The sequence below is a fragment of the Rhodnius prolixus genome, unplaced genomic scaffold (assembly GCF_049639745.1).
Source record: "Rhodnius prolixus isolate KJV_2025 unplaced genomic scaffold, Rpr scaffold_5, whole genome shotgun sequence".
In the NCBI taxonomy this organism is placed as follows: domain Eukaryota; kingdom Metazoa; phylum Arthropoda; class Insecta; order Hemiptera; family Reduviidae; genus Rhodnius; species Rhodnius prolixus.
In genome coordinates this window covers 8,133,614-8,151,807 of record NW_027411624.1, presented here as the reverse complement: position 1 = coordinate 8,151,807, position 18,194 = coordinate 8,133,614, and the positions used below count along the sequence as shown (strand labels likewise).

General features: G+C 31.8%; 1 protein-coding gene across 15 annotated transcripts in view; it reads left to right on the top strand.

Moving 5' to 3' along the window:
• Window positions 1-18,194, top strand: part of scrib (scribble planar cell polarity protein) — a 149,370-nt gene that overhangs the window by 85,075 nt on the left and 46,101 nt on the right. For 7 of the 15 annotated variants that reach the window (XM_074136541.1, XM_074136539.1, XM_074136540.1 and 4 more), the window contains exons 4-15: window positions 1,877-1,966; window positions 2,085-2,205; window positions 3,004-3,078; window positions 3,534-3,751; window positions 5,198-5,331; window positions 6,589-6,876; window positions 8,669-8,820; window positions 9,155-9,268; window positions 10,308-10,436; window positions 10,583-10,678; window positions 12,511-12,675; window positions 16,860-16,962. In XM_074136541.1, coding sequence (XP_073992642.1) covers window positions 1,877-1,966; window positions 2,085-2,205; window positions 3,004-3,078; window positions 3,534-3,751; window positions 5,198-5,331; window positions 6,589-6,876; window positions 8,669-8,820; window positions 9,155-9,268; window positions 10,308-10,436; window positions 10,583-10,678; window positions 12,511-12,675; window positions 16,860-16,962 — 1,685 coding nt within the window. Of the gene's footprint in view, window positions 1-1,876; window positions 1,967-2,084; window positions 2,206-3,003; window positions 3,079-3,533; window positions 3,752-5,197; window positions 5,332-6,588; window positions 6,877-8,668; window positions 8,821-9,154; window positions 9,269-10,307; window positions 10,437-10,582; window positions 10,679-12,510; window positions 12,676-13,566; window positions 13,974-14,216; window positions 15,126-16,859; window positions 17,231-18,194 lie in introns of those variants that run through there. The other 8 variants (XM_074136538.1, XM_074136533.1, XM_074136532.1 and 5 more) reach the window with 7 other exon arrangements.

Genomic DNA, 18,194 nt, shown 5'->3' with positions numbered 1-18,194 from the left:
GAGCCACAATAGATCCAAAGGGGTCGCAGTGGCGTAGGCCTTGAGGCCGCCCTAGTCTAATCTAATCTAAGTAAAATCTTCAATAAGCCTTTTAAAGTTCTCATGTCGAATAGACAGGCCTTGGAATCGTTGGAATCTAGTTGAATACGAGGAAGTAGCAGAGTCTTATAGTTTACTAAGGTACTAATTCATAAAAAAAAAAGTTACTTAGGAACTAATCCAGAGTTTGATATCTCGAGTCAAACCATAAGAACAAAAGAGGGAATAATTTAATTTGGAGCAGTGAACTTCTCAAGATGGTCCCTCCGTCTTGTAGATTTTAATCAGGTACTACAAGATGAGTTCAAAGATAGTGTGGGTAACTGACTGAAGAAGAACCCGTGACGAGACATGTCGCTGAAGTGGAAGGTGGAAACCTCCAGGACTAGAGGATCAGATAGCCGAAAAAGTTCATTGATTACTCACAATGAACCTTTTGGTTCGTGAGGTCATGTACTTTTTTCTAAGCCATCTTACAACCAAGAATCTGCGTATTATAATGTATTTCCATCCACAGAAACGATTTGTAACAATCGAACTATGTAACTCATGTGAACCACAGAACTACATTGGTAGTAACCTAATTACACAGTTACCAAACAAAAAATCAGAATGAACGGTAGCGTGATTTCTGTCAACCATATTATTATTAAAGTTGTAGGACAATGATCGTGCTATCTGGCCATATTGGATAGAGGAATGCTTTTGTTTGCATTTTTTTTTTCTTCTTTCACTTCCTTTTTGTGGACACTTTTTTGGTTTAGTTTGTTGATTCTTTGTCCCCATTTATTTAAATGAGTTTTGTGAAGTTCACATGTAAAGTGATACGTGTAAAATTTATTATTGTTGCCACATTTGTAATTTTATGTCACTTGTACATGACATTCTTAGTGAATGTTAGCAGTTTATCATGTTCACGTGGTCTGTCTCACACACACGGACACGCACAAGAGCACAAAAAACTTGCTTTCATTTACTTGCAGGTACGAGGTGTCCTACCTCTAATACTTAATGCACAAAATTATGTAAAGTGAATTTTATTTTATTTAAAAAAAAAGTATGACCTTGGCATTTAATATTGAATTTCATTCCTTACTTCAGTACGTTATTTTACAGTCAAAAGTTTTCGTTAGGGTCAAATTCTTGACCTATAGTCTTCCAGAAAGTAGTTCACGTATCCTTTGTCTCTCTGCTTGCTAACTTGGTACGGTGAGAGCTGAGATGTTTTAGTGGTCGTTAGGCTGGGATGCCCTCAAGGCCTGCTACAAGCTCAGTGATAAATTTGTCGATTGGCGTCTTCACAGGATCCGTGTACTCATTGAGGTACAATGGGAAACGTAAATGCTGACAGTTTGTCAGTCTGGCTAAAGAAAGTATTAAAACAAAAGAATAGCCGGGCGCCCTCCTAGAATAATACTCTAAAAAATATTTACTTAAAAAAAACCATAGTACCTACTCTGCATGCTTACAAATGTACAATAATGGTTCCGAATTTACCGTGTAAGAGGTAAAACTAAGGTTTTACCAAAGACCGAAACGCCAGCCAAATGATTTAATATCACTGAACTCAGCCCTTCACTGTGAGTCGTTCCAGCCAGTAATGGCAGCCTAAATACAAAAAAAAAAGAGGCATTTTTCCCCTCACAAAAAAGTTTACAGCGGCGATTTTCCTCTCGATGCCAGTCTTCCTTAATGGATGGAGATCTGGTATAGAAAATGAGATTAGATGTTAATAGCTTAACTGATAACTGATGGCCAAAGACGCTAGAAACCATAAGAACAAACTTATGCAACTTAATTCTTAATGTTGATTCTAATTTAAATAATTATGTTTCAGGTTGCCGCCAGGATTTGTTCACTTGAAGAACTTAACAATATTAGGTCTAAATGATATGTCCTTAACTAATCTTCCTCCAGATTTCGGATTGTAAGTGTGCTTTTGATGTTTATTGGAATATAACCGTAAATTAAGAAATTAAGTAGTAAAATAAATTTATTTGTATTGATAAAAACTAACTCAATTTTTCCCCTCTGTTTAATTTTAGGTTGACAAGTTTACAATCTTTAGAATTGAGAGAGAATTTATTAAAATCACTGCCCGAATCACTGTCCCAGCTCTCTAGTCTCGAAAGGCTGGACCTAGGAGATAATGAGATTGAGGAATTGGTAATTTTTAGTTTATCAAATATATATATTTACCTAGATATTAACAATATCCTTTCAAAATTATTCAAATATTTTAGGAACTACAGTCTGTTTAGTAAATGAAATAATGGTATTTATATTCTGAAAGCCAGCGCTGTTATTATATAACAGAAAACATTATATAATATTTCCTTTTAACTGACTATATTTATTTATTATCGAATCGTAAGAATCTCCCTGTTTTCTTTACAGAATATTTGCCAATATTTTCTTGCATTATTTTTACTAATTTTCCTCTTTTATCCAATAAATGAAGTTTATTTATGTCATTAATTGATTTAAAAAAAACTTACAAAAAACATCATTGCCTTCACTAATAATAATAAAATAATGCTAGAAATAAATTTTAACTTCAATCATAATCTTCTTTAATTAAATATTAGTTTTAAAATTTGAGTATTCTTATATTAAAATAAAAAATTAGATTCATTAAAATATAAAATCATTATCAGATATGTTTAACTTTTATAACCTTCCCCTATTCGTTACAAATCACTCTTGCATGTTTACCTGTATCTCATACTTGATTTTAATGCTTGAATAGGTTTAACTTTTCAATTGAAAGAAAAGTTTAAGGAAGTTTTTCAACATTTCAATAGTTTTTCAGTTTTCCTTAATTAAAGCATTGTAAGTATTGTATTCAGTCGATTTTTTTTGGTTAGTAAAATTCATAATTTTCAGAAACTGTATTAAACAAGTTTGTCGTGTGAAGAAGTTACGTTTTCCAAATTTTAATAGTTTAATTTTAAAATTTTCCAGCCACGGCACATAGGAAAACTTCCCGCTCTGCAAGAGTTATGGCTGGACCACAACCAACTGCAGCATCTACCTTCAGTACGTATTAAGATTTTATTCTTTCATTTGCTTATCTTGCCTTCAGTAATATTATACTGTTAAAATAACTATTGTAAATTATCAATATAAATTATTGAATGGTTAACGGGGCACCGCAAAGCTAGGAATTTTTGTACTAGGTTCGATTTTTGGCACTGGTCTTCAGTGTTCTGATATTATTAATATTGAAAATAATAGTATAATAAAACAACAGTTATAAACTTCAACTTTCCGCCTTCGTTTAAGAGACCTACTTTGGAAGTTGGATGTAGTGTAATTTGCAGTAATAATAATGCATTACTTTATTATACAATATTTAAAAAGCTACCAACTGAGATTGAACTTTAAGTTCGCTTCTGTCGCAATGTTTCTTACCATCGTTTATGATTATAGTAAAAAAAATGTTTTATTTTTTGTATTACATTGATTTAATAGTGAACATTTTTGTCTCATAGGAAATAGGCGAACTTAAAAATCTAACTTGTCTGGATGTATCGGAAAATAGGCTGGAAGGATTACCAGAAGAGATCGGAGGACTTGAAAATTTGACTGATCTACATCTTTCACAAAATGTTATTGAAACATTACCTGACGGGCTTGGAAATCTAAGCAAACTTACAATTTTAAAAGTTGACCAAAATAGATTGGCTATATTAAACGCTAATATTGGAAAGTAAGTATATAATTGCTGATTTGTTTAGTTATAGGCTTTAGTTTTAGTTAAATTTCTTACTTTTACATCTCTAAAAATTAATTATTTCTTTGAAAGTAACCTGATTTCATTTTTCACCCTTCTGTCAACTGATGTGACATCCTGAAAATTCATTGTGAGCGGGGCTAATAAGTTCATAATTTCTTTTAATCTCCCCGCCCACGGTGTAACACAAGGTAACCGAATGGTGAATGCTTTAGAAGAAATTTAGTAAATTAGTTGATTTTTGTTTCTTTAATTAAACGCAGCACTTAATATAGTGCATAGAAAATAGCAAAATATATAGAAGGGGAGTAAGTGAAATGGACCACAGCCTCTGCGCCTTCCATTAGGATCTATTGTAACATCCCTCGGTAAACCAAACCTAACCGATGGTTGGTCTACAGTATACACGCAAGCTCAATGCTCAGTAGGCCACAAAGCCGCAAGAGAGACACCTACTAACAGTGTATGGGTCAAAGACAATTATGCATAAGACAAAATATCTAAATTTAAACTTTTTCCTAATTTTTCCGACCCTAAATTACGAGAAGGTATTTCCGGCTGAGACCAGGGAAAGTCAATTCGGAAAATTCTCTTTTTTTTACTCTTCCTTTTCTTGCTGTCAAGAATGTTTATCCCTTACTCTACGTCAGCTTTGAGTTATGAAGTATCTAGCTCTTCAAGCCCACCCCCCCAAAAAAAAATCCAAAAAAGAGGGCACAAGAAATTATTTTGTAAAAGTTTTGGTTAAGCTGTTGTCTAAACAACTTTCTTCATAATCTAAATTTAAGTTCTTCCAGTTTTTTTAACTGAAATTTGGGACTGCTAAGTTCTTCTCCTTCTTGTGTGAGTGGTACACGAAATAAGAGTTAAATTACTAGATATACATATTCGGAGAACAAGCATTGTATCGTACAGCTGTTCACAATTGTTTCCAAAATTACCAGACCCAGAATGAAGCAGTCAGTCGCCTGTTTTCTATAAATTATAGGGCATGATTATCGCCAGGTGCAGTTGCACAGAATTTAATTAATCCTGACAGTTCTTGCATGGACAGGTATGTGGTAGAAGGAAAGACATCTTTTTTTGAATGTACAGACCACCACATGTTTTAATGGCTTGCTCATTCGAATAGCAAGAGCAAACTTATATTGGCCAAAAGAAGATTTCTGAAAACTGCCCTCATTTATATAAAATGCATTTTTAAAAATAAAGACAACCTCAATGTGACCTTTTGTCTTCCTAAGTCTTCTTCAGTTGTATGTAGCAATCACATCTCTTTCAAAAAGTAAAAGGTTTATGAAAATTTGCTCTCTCAGACATGAAGTTTTTATGATGCAGCAAATATTAAAGAAAGAAAGAAAGAAATGTGGAAGATAAGTTATTTCACAGAATTACCTTTTTGTTGCTCTATTTTTGTTTTAGATGTGAAAATTTACAAGAATTAATATTAACCGAGAATTTCCTAGTTGAATTGCCGGTTACGATAGGAAATTTGGTTAAATTAACAAATCTAAACGCAGACAGAAATAGTTTACATAGTATACCATCAGAAATAGGCAAGTCATAAATTTTATATACCATCTTATCATTTATTTTTTAAGATTAGATATATTTCTTTTTAAAAAAGTATGTTTCCTGATAAAAATTTATAGCAAATAAAAAAATATTGTAAAATTTATGTATTTTTCTCTCACTACATCTATCTCTCTCACTCTTTTAATTCGGCTTTAGTGTATGCAAATTAAGTAAGTAGCAGAAACTACTATCTCATGGAAAAGTGGCAGATAGGGTTCTTCAAATCTTATCTTGTCTTTCGAGTGAGCAGATACGCAACGGAGCTTTAATAAGAATTCCAGTTTGCTCGGATAGCTGGTTCAGCCGCATTGAAAGCTCATAATTTCTTCTGTCTTCACTTCGAAGTTGGGGCTAGAATGTTCCTAGAAATCAAAAGATGTGTATTCCGTCCAGAATTTACTTCTGATCTTGATAGCAGATTATATGGAGTATTTCAGGAGATTGATAGATAGGCAAAATTAGGTGCATCCTTTCTTTTTGACTTTATAGAAATGGATTAAAAGTGAACTGCTCATTCATTCATCTTTCGGCAGTTTGTCTTTAGACTGAAATGCCCATTAGAGGTCAAGGTGAGGCTGATAACAACTGGATTCTACGTTTTTCATAAACATCACCCTGACTCTTGGTTGAATCTCTTTTTGGGCACTGTGACTTAAAGGACCCATCTCTACACAACTGGTCTCATGACATATCCATTTTGTAGATTTTGTGAAATAGAGGAGGAAACATCGATTTCTTTCATGCCAGATTGGAGCGTGAAGAGATTTGGTTCAGGATTTTTGGCCGGTGGAACTGGTTTGACAGTGGAACAGATTAGGCTGTTTGGACAGCTGCATATCTTAATTGGCTCAAATCCGGGCCCAGAAGAGCTCTACATAGAGTGAGGCTTTATTCCATCTTACAGGAAATCATTCATTTTGTTAGATGTTTTTCCTAAAATTGTAAAACATCTGGGAGGATTGCAGGAGGAGGTAGCCACAATCCAAATTCCTGTTATTTGCCAGGCAGTTGTCAGAAACGTAGTAGTTGTCTGTACAAAGGAAACTTATTTTCAGTAAATTTTCTTTTGCCTGCGACACATTCATCAACAGGCAAGCATTTGTGTTCATCGTTTACTGGGTTTATACTCAGCTGAATTCGGCGACTTAATTAAATGCTTATCCAGATTAAATGTCCATTTGTATGGAATTATATAATCCAATTACTTATCATCTAATTAAATTGTTTCATTTTTCTAGGACGATTATCAAGATTGGGTGTATTATCGTTACGTGATAATAAACTACAATATATCCCGAACGAAGTTGGCAACTGTACGTTATTACACGTACTGGATTTGTCTGGTAATCGGCTACAATATCTGCCATTCTCTTTAACAAATCTTGAACTGAAAGCCGTCTGGTTGTCAGAAAATCAAGCACAACCTTTGTTAACATTCCAAACTGATACTGATGAAACGACCGGTGAACAGGTTCTAACATGTTTCCTCCTGCCGCAAATGGAATCAACGCAAGATAATACAGCAGGTAAAATTCCTTAAACACCTTTAAGCCATAGAAATTAACCAAATGGGAAAAAAAAATGGTTTGATATTTTCTTAAAATTTTCATCTATAATAAAGTAATGTAATACTAACTGTATATATTTTTAAAAAGTTTCTCTTACGTTTTTGAAGTTTTTGTGAAGTTTTGTAGGCTTGAGGACGTTTACGTATTTTAAAATGATATCCAAAATTAGTGATTTTATTACTCTTGAGGTATTCGGAAGCTAACCAGAGTAATCACTTTCATTTTTTACAAAAAAAAAAAAAAAGAGTTATTTTTAATAATTTGTTGGCTATCGGTTTAACATCAAGATAATACAATCTCTTTTTTTTTATTCATTAAAGAAAAAAATTTAGTTCACATCAAAGGGGGGTTAATTAAAAACTCTCCTTAACTACTTTGCAGTTATTAATAATCTCTGCGTTACACAACTTCTCAATTCTTCTTCAATTATTGTTTTTGTGTTTCCATAAACTCTTGGTCATACCTGGGTGAATCGTTAACATTTAATTTAAAAATCCATTCCTGTTGGCACAATTCTAGCGCACTTGGGAAGACAGACAAATTGCTGACAGTCACTTGCACTGAATGAGAATATAGGAGGATGTTCACTCGTAATTTTTACACAATAATTGTAGAAAAACTTATTATAAATAATAATAATAATATTAGCGTAAATATTGATTAACAAGTAACAAGTCATTTCAAGTTTAGAAATTTTAGTTTTATTTTACTATTTTTTATCTGTTATTCATCGTTGTTCTTTATAATACTTTAATGAAATTAACGTTTCGGGTAGAATCTTTACAATCTAATGAAATTATCGGACGTTTCAATATTTTTGCCAACCATTTGTCTTCTTTTTAGCCATGAAATTAAATTACATAAGGAATTAATTATTGATATATTTTTCGAAGTAGTTACATATCTAATTACTACTTCAATAGTAGATCTTAATAACTAAAACGAAATCAAATTATTTTTTGTTCAACTAAAATATTCATTAAAAGAGTTTATTCCTTAACTTCATAATTAAACTTAACGATCATTATCAAAAAATCCATTTTTTTTTTTTCTTCGTTTTTATATGTTGTGTGAATTAACTTTTCTAGAAGCATGGTGTGTGCCTTAATTTGTTAAGTCAATTTGGTTTGGGATAAAACAGATATCTATTAAAAAGAAGAGTTCTTTATTTTATTAAAATAATAATAAAAATAACTAATAATAGCGCATGGTACTTCGCCAAATCTTTCCATGAGTCTTCAGCAATATTCTATAACCTTTCTTTGTATAACCTTCAAAAGTTTTTGTGTTAGTAGTACTTCATTTTGTTGATTAGTCCACGGTTTAACAAAAAAGTCTTGTTCTTTGTGAAATATTTGAAGATATTGTTGATATTGTGTTTTGTTTCTAATGTGTTTAAATTTACTTAATTTCTCCTAATTGAATTACTGTTCAGTCCAATTTAAAAACTATTAGACTATATTTTGGTATCGTTACTATCAATCTACGCATGAAGTGTAATCAGAATTATACCTCAGCGATTCTTATATTGAATTGGATCGCTTTTCATGTTATTGTGTATAGCACATCAACTTAATCCAACACTTAAACAACAACATGGTAGCACTGACCACCTTTAATATAAGTAAAGTTTTGTAGAATTTTTACCAAGTAGTTTGTAAATTATAAATGAAGCACATTTCCTAACAAGCCCAAGTAATTTGCACTTAGTTTTGCATGCATTTTTTCTTGTTGGTTTCTTTAACACTAGGGAGGGTGAACAAGGCTTTTGACCCATTTGGACTGTCTCGGCTAGATCCTGTGGAGAGCGACGATGAAGGCTGGCAAGAAAGGGAAGCGTCTAGAACTCATTCTGTCAAATTCACTGAGGAAACTGAACAACCTGCTGAAACTAATAAAGAGGTAAATATAATTTGTGTCTCTATTTGTATGACATCATTTGAATCAGCTTTCCACTATCTGCTATGGCCTGACTCTGCGAACGTAGACTAATTAAATCATATTTTATTCAAGAGATTGATTTAAGTTAATTGTTTTCTTTAAAATTGTATTTGAATAATATTCTTAGCAGCATGAAATTAAATAGAAACATTAAAAGGCACAAATTGGATTAGCTTTCGACATTTTAATTTAGTAAGTTCCAATATGTTTCTGGTGTCTCATGAAAAACAACATTAGTGAAAAAGTTATTCTAACTAAATATTAGAAGTGTTAATCTTGTTTTCTTTTGTTTCAGACGCCGTTCGTTCGCCAAAATACTCCTCATCCAAAAGAGCTGAAAGCTAAAGCTCATAAATTGTTTAATAAATCTAAAATTGCGGACTCTAGGGAATTGGCCGTAGAAGAACTGGTAAGTCTATCTTTTCTCTAAAATAATTCATGAGAAGTTGCTGAATTAATCATTTGAAATCAGTGGTTACAATAAAAGCAATCAATTCATTTAATGGTCCTAGAATCTTGAGTTCCAATGGAAGTTACTCGCATCAATCTATCACTCTTTAATCACAATTCACTTTGTAAACACCCCTTAATATTTCTCAGTGATCATTGGGTCGGCAGTATACCACCTATATTATCACAATCACTTATTTAAACGTAAATCTTAACGAACAACACACAAACTCTGGGACAGATTCGATTCCAGTGAGGTTAGCCAGAAAGTCCATGCCTGCGCGAATCATATAATCTACTGTGGCATCCACTAGTGGCACATCCTCCATTCCAGGCTGTTTTTACTCCTTTGGGAGTATCTTGAGTAAAGTATGAAGATTGTGTTTTTTCTACAAAAGAGCTGAACTTTTCCTTTCACACTTACCCATTATGTAGCATGCCTTTTTTGTGTGTGTGTGTTATTCGTGAGCAAACCGACTTAGACTTTTCGTTGTCAGATCTATGCAATTCATGTGCTTCTCAGGTAACAGTAACAGGTGAGGACGGGGCCGTCATCCATCATCCGATTGACCAATTTTTTTTTTAAATAATAGTTGTGAACTTAGGCATGATGTAGCTAACCATACATTTTTTGCCTGTTCCTAACTTGGGGTTTCCACCATTTTTACTTTAAATTATTGTGCAATTATTTCGCGTTGCCAAAAAACGGTTCGAGACCCATGAATACCCTAGATGACTCCTCTCGGCCCTATTGCCTCATTGCTCCAGTATCCCTAGTGTCCAGTCACCATGGCGAGAAAGTTGTTTTAGATACTTATTTTTTACTCCCTGGAATACATTCCAGCTATAAAATATGAGTTAGGGTAAAATGGGGCTTAATAATTCTTATAATAAGAACCAACGTTAGACGAGAATATAAGCAAAAGTTAATTTTATGAGGAAATCAAATTTATCAAAAAAAAAAAAAAAAAAAATGTTTAACAATACTAAATCTACAGGACGAATCCCAGAAATCTGTTTCGAGAAATGAACAACGTGAACGACTTAGTTCGACAGATGTTGACCCAAGTTCCGAGCACAGCTCATTCTCAGAGAGTACCACGAAAGAAGAACCAGTTACGAGAGAAGTAAGTTTCAAAACTATCAAGTAGTGCCCTTGAATTTCCGTACTTCTAGTTTTCTCCTCTGGCCAAATGCTTTCAAAACAGGTGTACAAGTGATCTTAAATTCTTGAAAAGTTAAACCTGATTTATTTTTCTATTCTATTTTATAGAACAAGAATGTGGCTATGAAAGTAGGTAACGACGTTAGAGTCAGCGAATCACCAAGTGAAACAGGACAAAGTGAAATAGAAGACGATGACGATCAGGTAGAAATTTAAAAATGTTTATTAATAATCATTTCATTGATCACAATTTTGATGTGCTGTACTACTACGTATCATCAAAGTTACTTGATGGTTCAGTCATATTATATTAGATAAGTTAGGCTCAGGAAATGTCTTTAATAAAAGTAAGATTAAATATTTTTACAACTCTAAAAATTGCAAGGTACACGTAAACTAAATCCAAATATGCGCGTAAAATTTGATAATTATCAAAATTCCAAGTATCTTTCTTAAATAGTGGGTTCTGTTCTAAAGGATCTGGAAATTAGAATATTCTATTTTAATTTGAAATTAGTGACTTTCTTTGCATAACTGGCAAAAAAAAATTGACAAAGAAGCTCGTATAGACATTCCATAAAGAGTAATCATGTTTAGTATTTGGCTCAAGTAAAGAAATAAAATTTCTTTGAGGAAATACGTCGTTTCGTACATCTCGGTGTCCGTCTTCAGAAATGAACTTTCATACCTTCACAACACTATCTTCCTCAGTTCTTGAAGGACACCAAGGGTATTCGTAACGTCGAATTTTCTCTAAAAGAATGTGTACTTGGTATCAACTATCTATTCTAACATGTATTCTCATAATAAATTTTTTATTCATGGAGTTAAATCTGTGATATACGTGACAATCATGTCTCTATAAAACGAAAACCTCAAACATGCATAGTCGTTTCCAGAGGACATTAATCCTTTATTAAAGTAGTATATTTTTCTCCGCAGACTACAAATTATTTTCTGTTTATTTTAATCTAATTTAAAGTTTTTCCAACGTAACATGATGGCCGGTGAATGCTCTATCATTGATTTTGCTTCTTTTGCGATGAATCTGTACTTTCATCCTTTTTGCTGTGAAGGAAATGGACAAGGTCTAGTTATACAATAATCCTTAAAAGTTTTTCTGTTCTTTCTCTGAATCTGTATTTTATTAAAGAAATATAACTTGATTAATTTTTTGTTGGCAATTCGTCGAACTTGGGCGTTTATAGTAGGTAGTGACCGGCTTCAATCCATTTTGTGACTTAAAATAAATGCAGCGGTGATGGTCAAATGTACAATTATTAAAGAATTTGTTTTTATTTAGCCATTTTAAAGTGTAGAATTCAGGTTTCGTATTCAAGCTCGGATCTCTACTCCTTTTAGTTAGGTGAACTTTCCCTTCTATCACTTTTTTTGGTGATCTGCAATTTTTCCATCATACTAAATAGCCTGTGCTTTTTTTGCTTATCTTTTCAACTTACTACCATCGTTTTTCTTGGAGTTCGGTTCTTATTATCGCCAGATTTCTTTTTTTATCAAGTTGAAGATTTTTTCGAAAAAAATTCCTCATGAAAACCAGCACATCCTTTAATTTCTTTTACAAGAAGACTGCTTTTCTCAAGTAACTTTCCCAAACGGAAATATTTTCCTGTTTGTAGCCCCTGTTTTTCTTTTAATTTCTGCAATATATCGTCATCCAGGAGTATAAATTCAACTTTTCTAAGTTGTTTAACGTTCGTCAAATATTCTAGCTAGTAATTCTTCAACCTTAGTCTTCCCACTCATACACAGCCCTTATAAGTCGTGGAAAGTTGCATTAGAGATCGAAAGCGCAATAAAAAACAAGTGAGCGTTGCCAGGAATACGTGATTTATATCATTTTATGAATTTAAATCTGCTATTATTTTGTATTTATGCTAATTGGCTTTATGAATTGAAATTTGAATTAAACTGAATTAAAAACTCTTCTACGCCAGGCTTAATTCTTATGTTCCTTAGAAAATAATAATAAAAAAGAATTTCACTGAATAGAAATTTACGTTTTTAAAACGTGTTAGGAAAAGCACGTTGGTTTTAAGATAGACAACAGCGGTGTGGATGGTCCCCAACGTCCAACACGTCTGCACCGTCGAGATACGCCGCATCATTTGAAGAACAAAAGGATTAGCCAATCCGCTACCGCTCAGCTTGACAAGGATAAAGTTGCTGCTATCATTGCCAGCGTTAGTTCATTTTTTCTGCTCTCACCCTTCCTTGCTAGCTTTGTTTTTATTCCAGCCTGGTTTTTTTTTTTATATTTTTATTTTTGTGATTCCCTTTTGGTGTTTTTTTTCCCCCTTTCTTGGTTTGAGGCACGATTGTAGTGGCGTTGTGTTTTTCCAAGTACTTAGTAGTTTTGATAAGCATGTGTGCTTGATATATTTTTATTACAGAAATTGATGTTATAATACGTGCATATGCAATTAAAGCCCTATCTTTCTATTCCATGTACTGTCCTTTTTTAAAGATATTTTTCTTGCAGAAGATTGCCAAAATATAGTCCAAAATGTGCTTTCCCTCAAAATCTACCTGCCTCAAATTTGCCTAGTTTCCTGTTCCTACCTTGAAAATGGCTTATTATCCTCTCTTCAACTTTTCCACACCATCTATTTAGAGACCTCTAGGGCCAATTTTCTTGAAGTGACCTTTACCGTTTGGATTTCTTTTCGTCAATGTTAATTAAAAAGATCATGAACTTTACCAAATAATAATGGGACACAGATATTCTTATTGTGGGATTGTTTTAGCTTGATATAGCTCTCAAATCAGTTGAGATAATCATAAAATACCAATGAGGATGGATCTATTGTTCAACCATGTTTGGATAAATGGTAGAATGTCCAATATTCTAATATATAAGCCCTTAATACTTCCCCAAACATAAAAAGAATATTACTTGAATCCAAAATTAGCAGAACATAAAATATATTTTGTAATTAAATGTTTGAAAATATAGTTCTTTTAAATAATTCTTTTTTTTTTTATAATGGTTGAAGCTGTTATTTATCTTGAAATATTGACAATATGGAAATCTCCAATACTGTCTGTCCCCAACTTGTTTATTTATTTTCTTCTATTTTACATGTAAATTGGTTTGGTGAGTCACGATGTATTTTTATTTACAACCTTTCTCCCATCCATTTTCATTTCCCACATTGCTTTTATCTACGTTCACTACAGCATCATCATTGTGTGAAGGTGTTCGCTTGTGTTCAGAAAATTTGTGTGCGCAATTAGTTTGTTTAATTTTTTTTTTCTTTGGCGTGTTTCATTTTGCTTTAGTGTAATTTCCCTAAATATTTTGTTTTGGGTATTATTATTTTGTATCCTGTTCCGCCTTTCAAGGAAAAATACTCAAAACTCAATTGAATATAATTTAAGCACTTTTTTTAATACTTTAATTATTATTTACAAACGCTAAAAAAAGAAGTAGGTTGTTTTATCTTGTTTACTATTTGATGATTCATCCTAAAATTATGTTGTAAGTACCATATTTTTCATTTCCGAATTCAAACAAAATTATTATATAACATTTTTATAAAAAGCAAAATGTCTGATTTTATTTTTAACAGATTTTTTTTTTGTTCATGTTTTGTTTAATTATATTTTTATTTTTATAATTATTTATTAAATTTCTTTCAAATGTCTGACTAGTGTGACCGAAATTTTTTATAAATAGTTTTCTTTCTTAAAATAAATTCGTTATCATTTAACAAACATTCCACAGTATTTGAGTAAACATTGTGGCGGAATTATTGTGTTTATTGGAGCTAAAGTCTAGTATTTTTGTTAAACCAGTTTTTTTGTATTCATTCTTTAACAGCAAAAAATAATCCTTTGTAGATGAAAAAGTGTATTTTGCATTTCTAAAAAACGCTAAATGTTCACATTTGAAATTTGGATTTTAAGCAAATATGGGACCCAGCAATTATAAATAAGCTTTTTTAAGACAAAATTAGTTATCCGTTTCTGAAACGATTTTTTTTTTGGATGAGAAGGGGAATTTTTGGAAAATAGCTTAAATAATTTTCTCTTAAACTTGGTACACTAATGTATTACATAAAAAAAGCTCTTGTTATTTGGAAATTCATTTAAGACCACTTTTGGAAAATTGGAGGGTCTAGTGTCCTCAAAAATATTCAGTTTTAACCATTTTTTTTTTCAAGCGATTGTAATAGTTAACTTTAAGCATTGTTTACATGCTGCATTTAACCCCTTAATGCAGTTTTTTTGATAAATATCAATAAAACGATAGTTTTTCTTTGCTTTCACATTATTTTCAATTCTCGATTATATTCGAGTGTGAAAAATTATAGCAGCATAAAGAACAACGCCGCTCGAATTATCTCGAGTGTGCACAGTTTGGCCAGTTTAGCGCGCTCGAGTTAACTCGAGCGTGCACGTTAAGGGGTTAAGCGGGTCTGTTACTTTTATTTGAAATATTTTTACGAATCTTCATTTAAGCGGAGGAACATTAAGCTTCAAATTGTCATGTAAATAAATTTGTATGTGTACACGCCAGAATTTTAAAAAAATATACTTACAAATTTCTTCCTGAATTCTAACTGAATAAAGAACTCGTGGAAAGCAAAGGTGATGTTATTCTTTCAGACAATGAAGTTGGAATAATATTGTAAGTAAAAAAATTATATAATAAAATTATAATTATATAATTTTATTTTATGTAGCCCGCTTTTTAGAGGAGAGATTCACCTTTGCTACGATTCTGTTCTGCTTAGATCCTCGAAGGTTGTGGATCAGGATTTAACACTGTAGAACTGTGCTCCTATTGATCGGTGGATCACTAACTCACTGATTATCTTTGTCACTACGGCGACATTTCCCATAACTTCCAGATGCTTGAAGAACTTAGAGTCGAACTTTTTTTTTTTGTCAACTTCGAACCCCAGATTTTTAGAACAACCTTACCTGTTATCAATACAGACAAGTGTTTAGGATTAAATGAAAGAAGTAGGTAGGTTCATCCTTTATCATTTCGAACCCGGAGGTTTTATGAAGGCATCCTACTTTACTCTCTCCTAGAACTGTTAGTATTATCAGTAAGAGGTCTGCATCAGGTTTCTTCAAGCTTTTCTTCTCAAATGCGCATTCGCGTTGCACAGCTTTAAATACAGTAAAATTAACGTTGATTTGGAATATGATAAATTATTTTCTGCTTTTGAGATATTATAATCAAGAGAGATTTTTAAAATCTTATTTTTTTTGCCGATGTAAACTTTAGAGTTTCGTGGAGTTTAAAGCAGTTTTTATTATGAATCGGTTGCCCTCAGCAATTCACAAAAAAGGAAACGCAGAAAGTGCAACTGCTTTTTCCTAATTAAGGATCTTCAACATCTAAGGACTTCAGGATTTTTAAGTGCCTTAGGACACTTTTTCTGTTTTTAGATACACTGACCTTATCTAAAGGTTATTTGTGTGCATAAATATTTCTAAGAAGTTCTTCGTTTCTTTTTTTCCTGATTTTCGTGTTACCGTTTCAAGACATAATTAATATCCTAATTAAAAGCTTTACTTAATTTTGTTGCACGACTACTCCAAACAAGTCTGAATACAAATATTTTCACTGGTAAGAAAAAGTTCTGCGATGTCTCAAATTTTCTAAATTGCTTCTTCCTCGGAAAATCACATTTTAAGATCCCCAGAATTCGAAAAACTGTTTTAAACAACTTATAACAAGAATATGATTAATAATGAAGTCAACAATTTTCATCTGTTCCATAATTCCAGAAAATTCTTTTTGAGGCAGTTCCTGGTGAGGTTTTAGTTAGGTAGCTTATTTTCTAAAGTGCTTTCTTTTTTTTTATAAATAGTTTATTCCGAGTTTATAAAAATTGGCTTGATGGAAAGTGCAAAAGGTTTTTTTTCATTTTCTTTTCTTCGAAAACCAATTTCAAAAATTTCCGAGTTTAAAGACAATCTTCATATCGAAAGCGTGATTCTGTTGAAACAATTATTCTAGCTTTCTGTTGTTTCGCTTGAAATAATTTGCATTGCAACTAATTTTTTTGATGCTGTTAAATATTCAGTAAAAATTTGAAGTTTTCGAATTTTGAAAATTATAGTTTGAACAAAGTCGGTTGTGTGTTCAATGCCAGATTATTTATCTATTTATTTTTGCCGCATGTACATCTGTAAAAGTATTATGAGCGTTATCATCAGTTATCCATTTATTGTTGCTAATGTTATGTTTTACTTATTTTTACGTTTTGCTTTGTTATGTACCAATTTTTGGCAGCTTAATTTATTTCTTGTTTTTGCTATGCTTTTTTTTAAAAAAAATTGTTAATGCTTTAAAAAAATATATATATGTTAATAATTTCAATAATCAATCTGGAATATTTTCCAGGCAATGAGTAAAAAGAAGGAAGACAAGGTGTTAGAAGTGGAGAATCCAACCATTCCAACATTACCTGCCGCCACGGCTACATCACATATTGGACAAACCAATGGTAATTAATATTTACTGATAAGAGAGCTGATAACGGAAACCGCGACATACTCACCATCATTATCACTACTACTTCATACCATTATTTCAAAATATAAGTGATAAAAATCATTCACTTGTGATCATTAAAAAGAGCAAAATCTAGTTGAAGTTGTTTTCACACCAGTTTTTCTTTGTTTGATTCTTTTTATTTAAATATGTGTTAATTATAAAAATGCCATCGACTAATAAGAGGCGATCAAGACGTCGAAAGAATTCACATTTTTTGAGTTAGTTCATTTGTTTTTTTTTTAGTTGTTATGAATAATCTAATGTTAATTGTACCATTTGTTATTCTTTTTAAGGTACAGAATTTGTTCTCGTATTTAGATTTGCCTTATTCATGTATTTACTTTATTCCTCATAATATTGAATAAATGTAGTTGCTAGTTTTTTATTTGCTAGAATGGTGAAAGTGATTCATTCAACTTCCTTTAAAAATACGCCCTTTTGCCTAAAGTTATTCCACGGAATAGCCTCAAATAAATATTATTCTATTGTGTTAAATTTTTATTAAATTTTCACCTAAACAAAATATATATATATAATATATTTTATTGAATTCTTTTAAATTCTCGCTATCTAAGCAAGAAATTTTGTCATCATGAAGTCTGTTTAAATAATAAAATTATTGCATTTGGTGGAATTCAGTGCAAACTTGATTGGAGGAAAAAAAAGTTGTTAACTTGTTTCTTTGCACATTGGTTTGCTGTTGATTCATCATTTAAGTTATGGGTAAAATGGAAACTTCTTATTAAAATTAGTCACCCTAAAGAATCAATCTCTGTTGATGGATTGAAATCTGAAACCGTGTAGAAAAAGGGAAAACAAGAAGCATGCTATTGTGATGGATATCAACGATATTAATGCTGCGAAATCAACAAACCACATTTTTTTTAATACATCCCATATTTTTATTAAAATGAGTCTTACATCAAGATCATTAACATATTTTTTGCCCCAATTGCCGGAGTTTTGCCTCATAATGAAATGTTTCAATGAATTTTTTATAAGATGTATTATTTAGAGCAGAATTATTCAATTCATAACTTTTCTAATTGTTTCAAATACAAAGTTCAAAAGAAACCACTGGAGCCTCGTAAACTTTTATTGAGGTAATCTATGAAATGACGTAATTCTCATATTGATGGATTGAATAGCTTCCTGTCTGAATATTGCAGCTATGACTGCAAT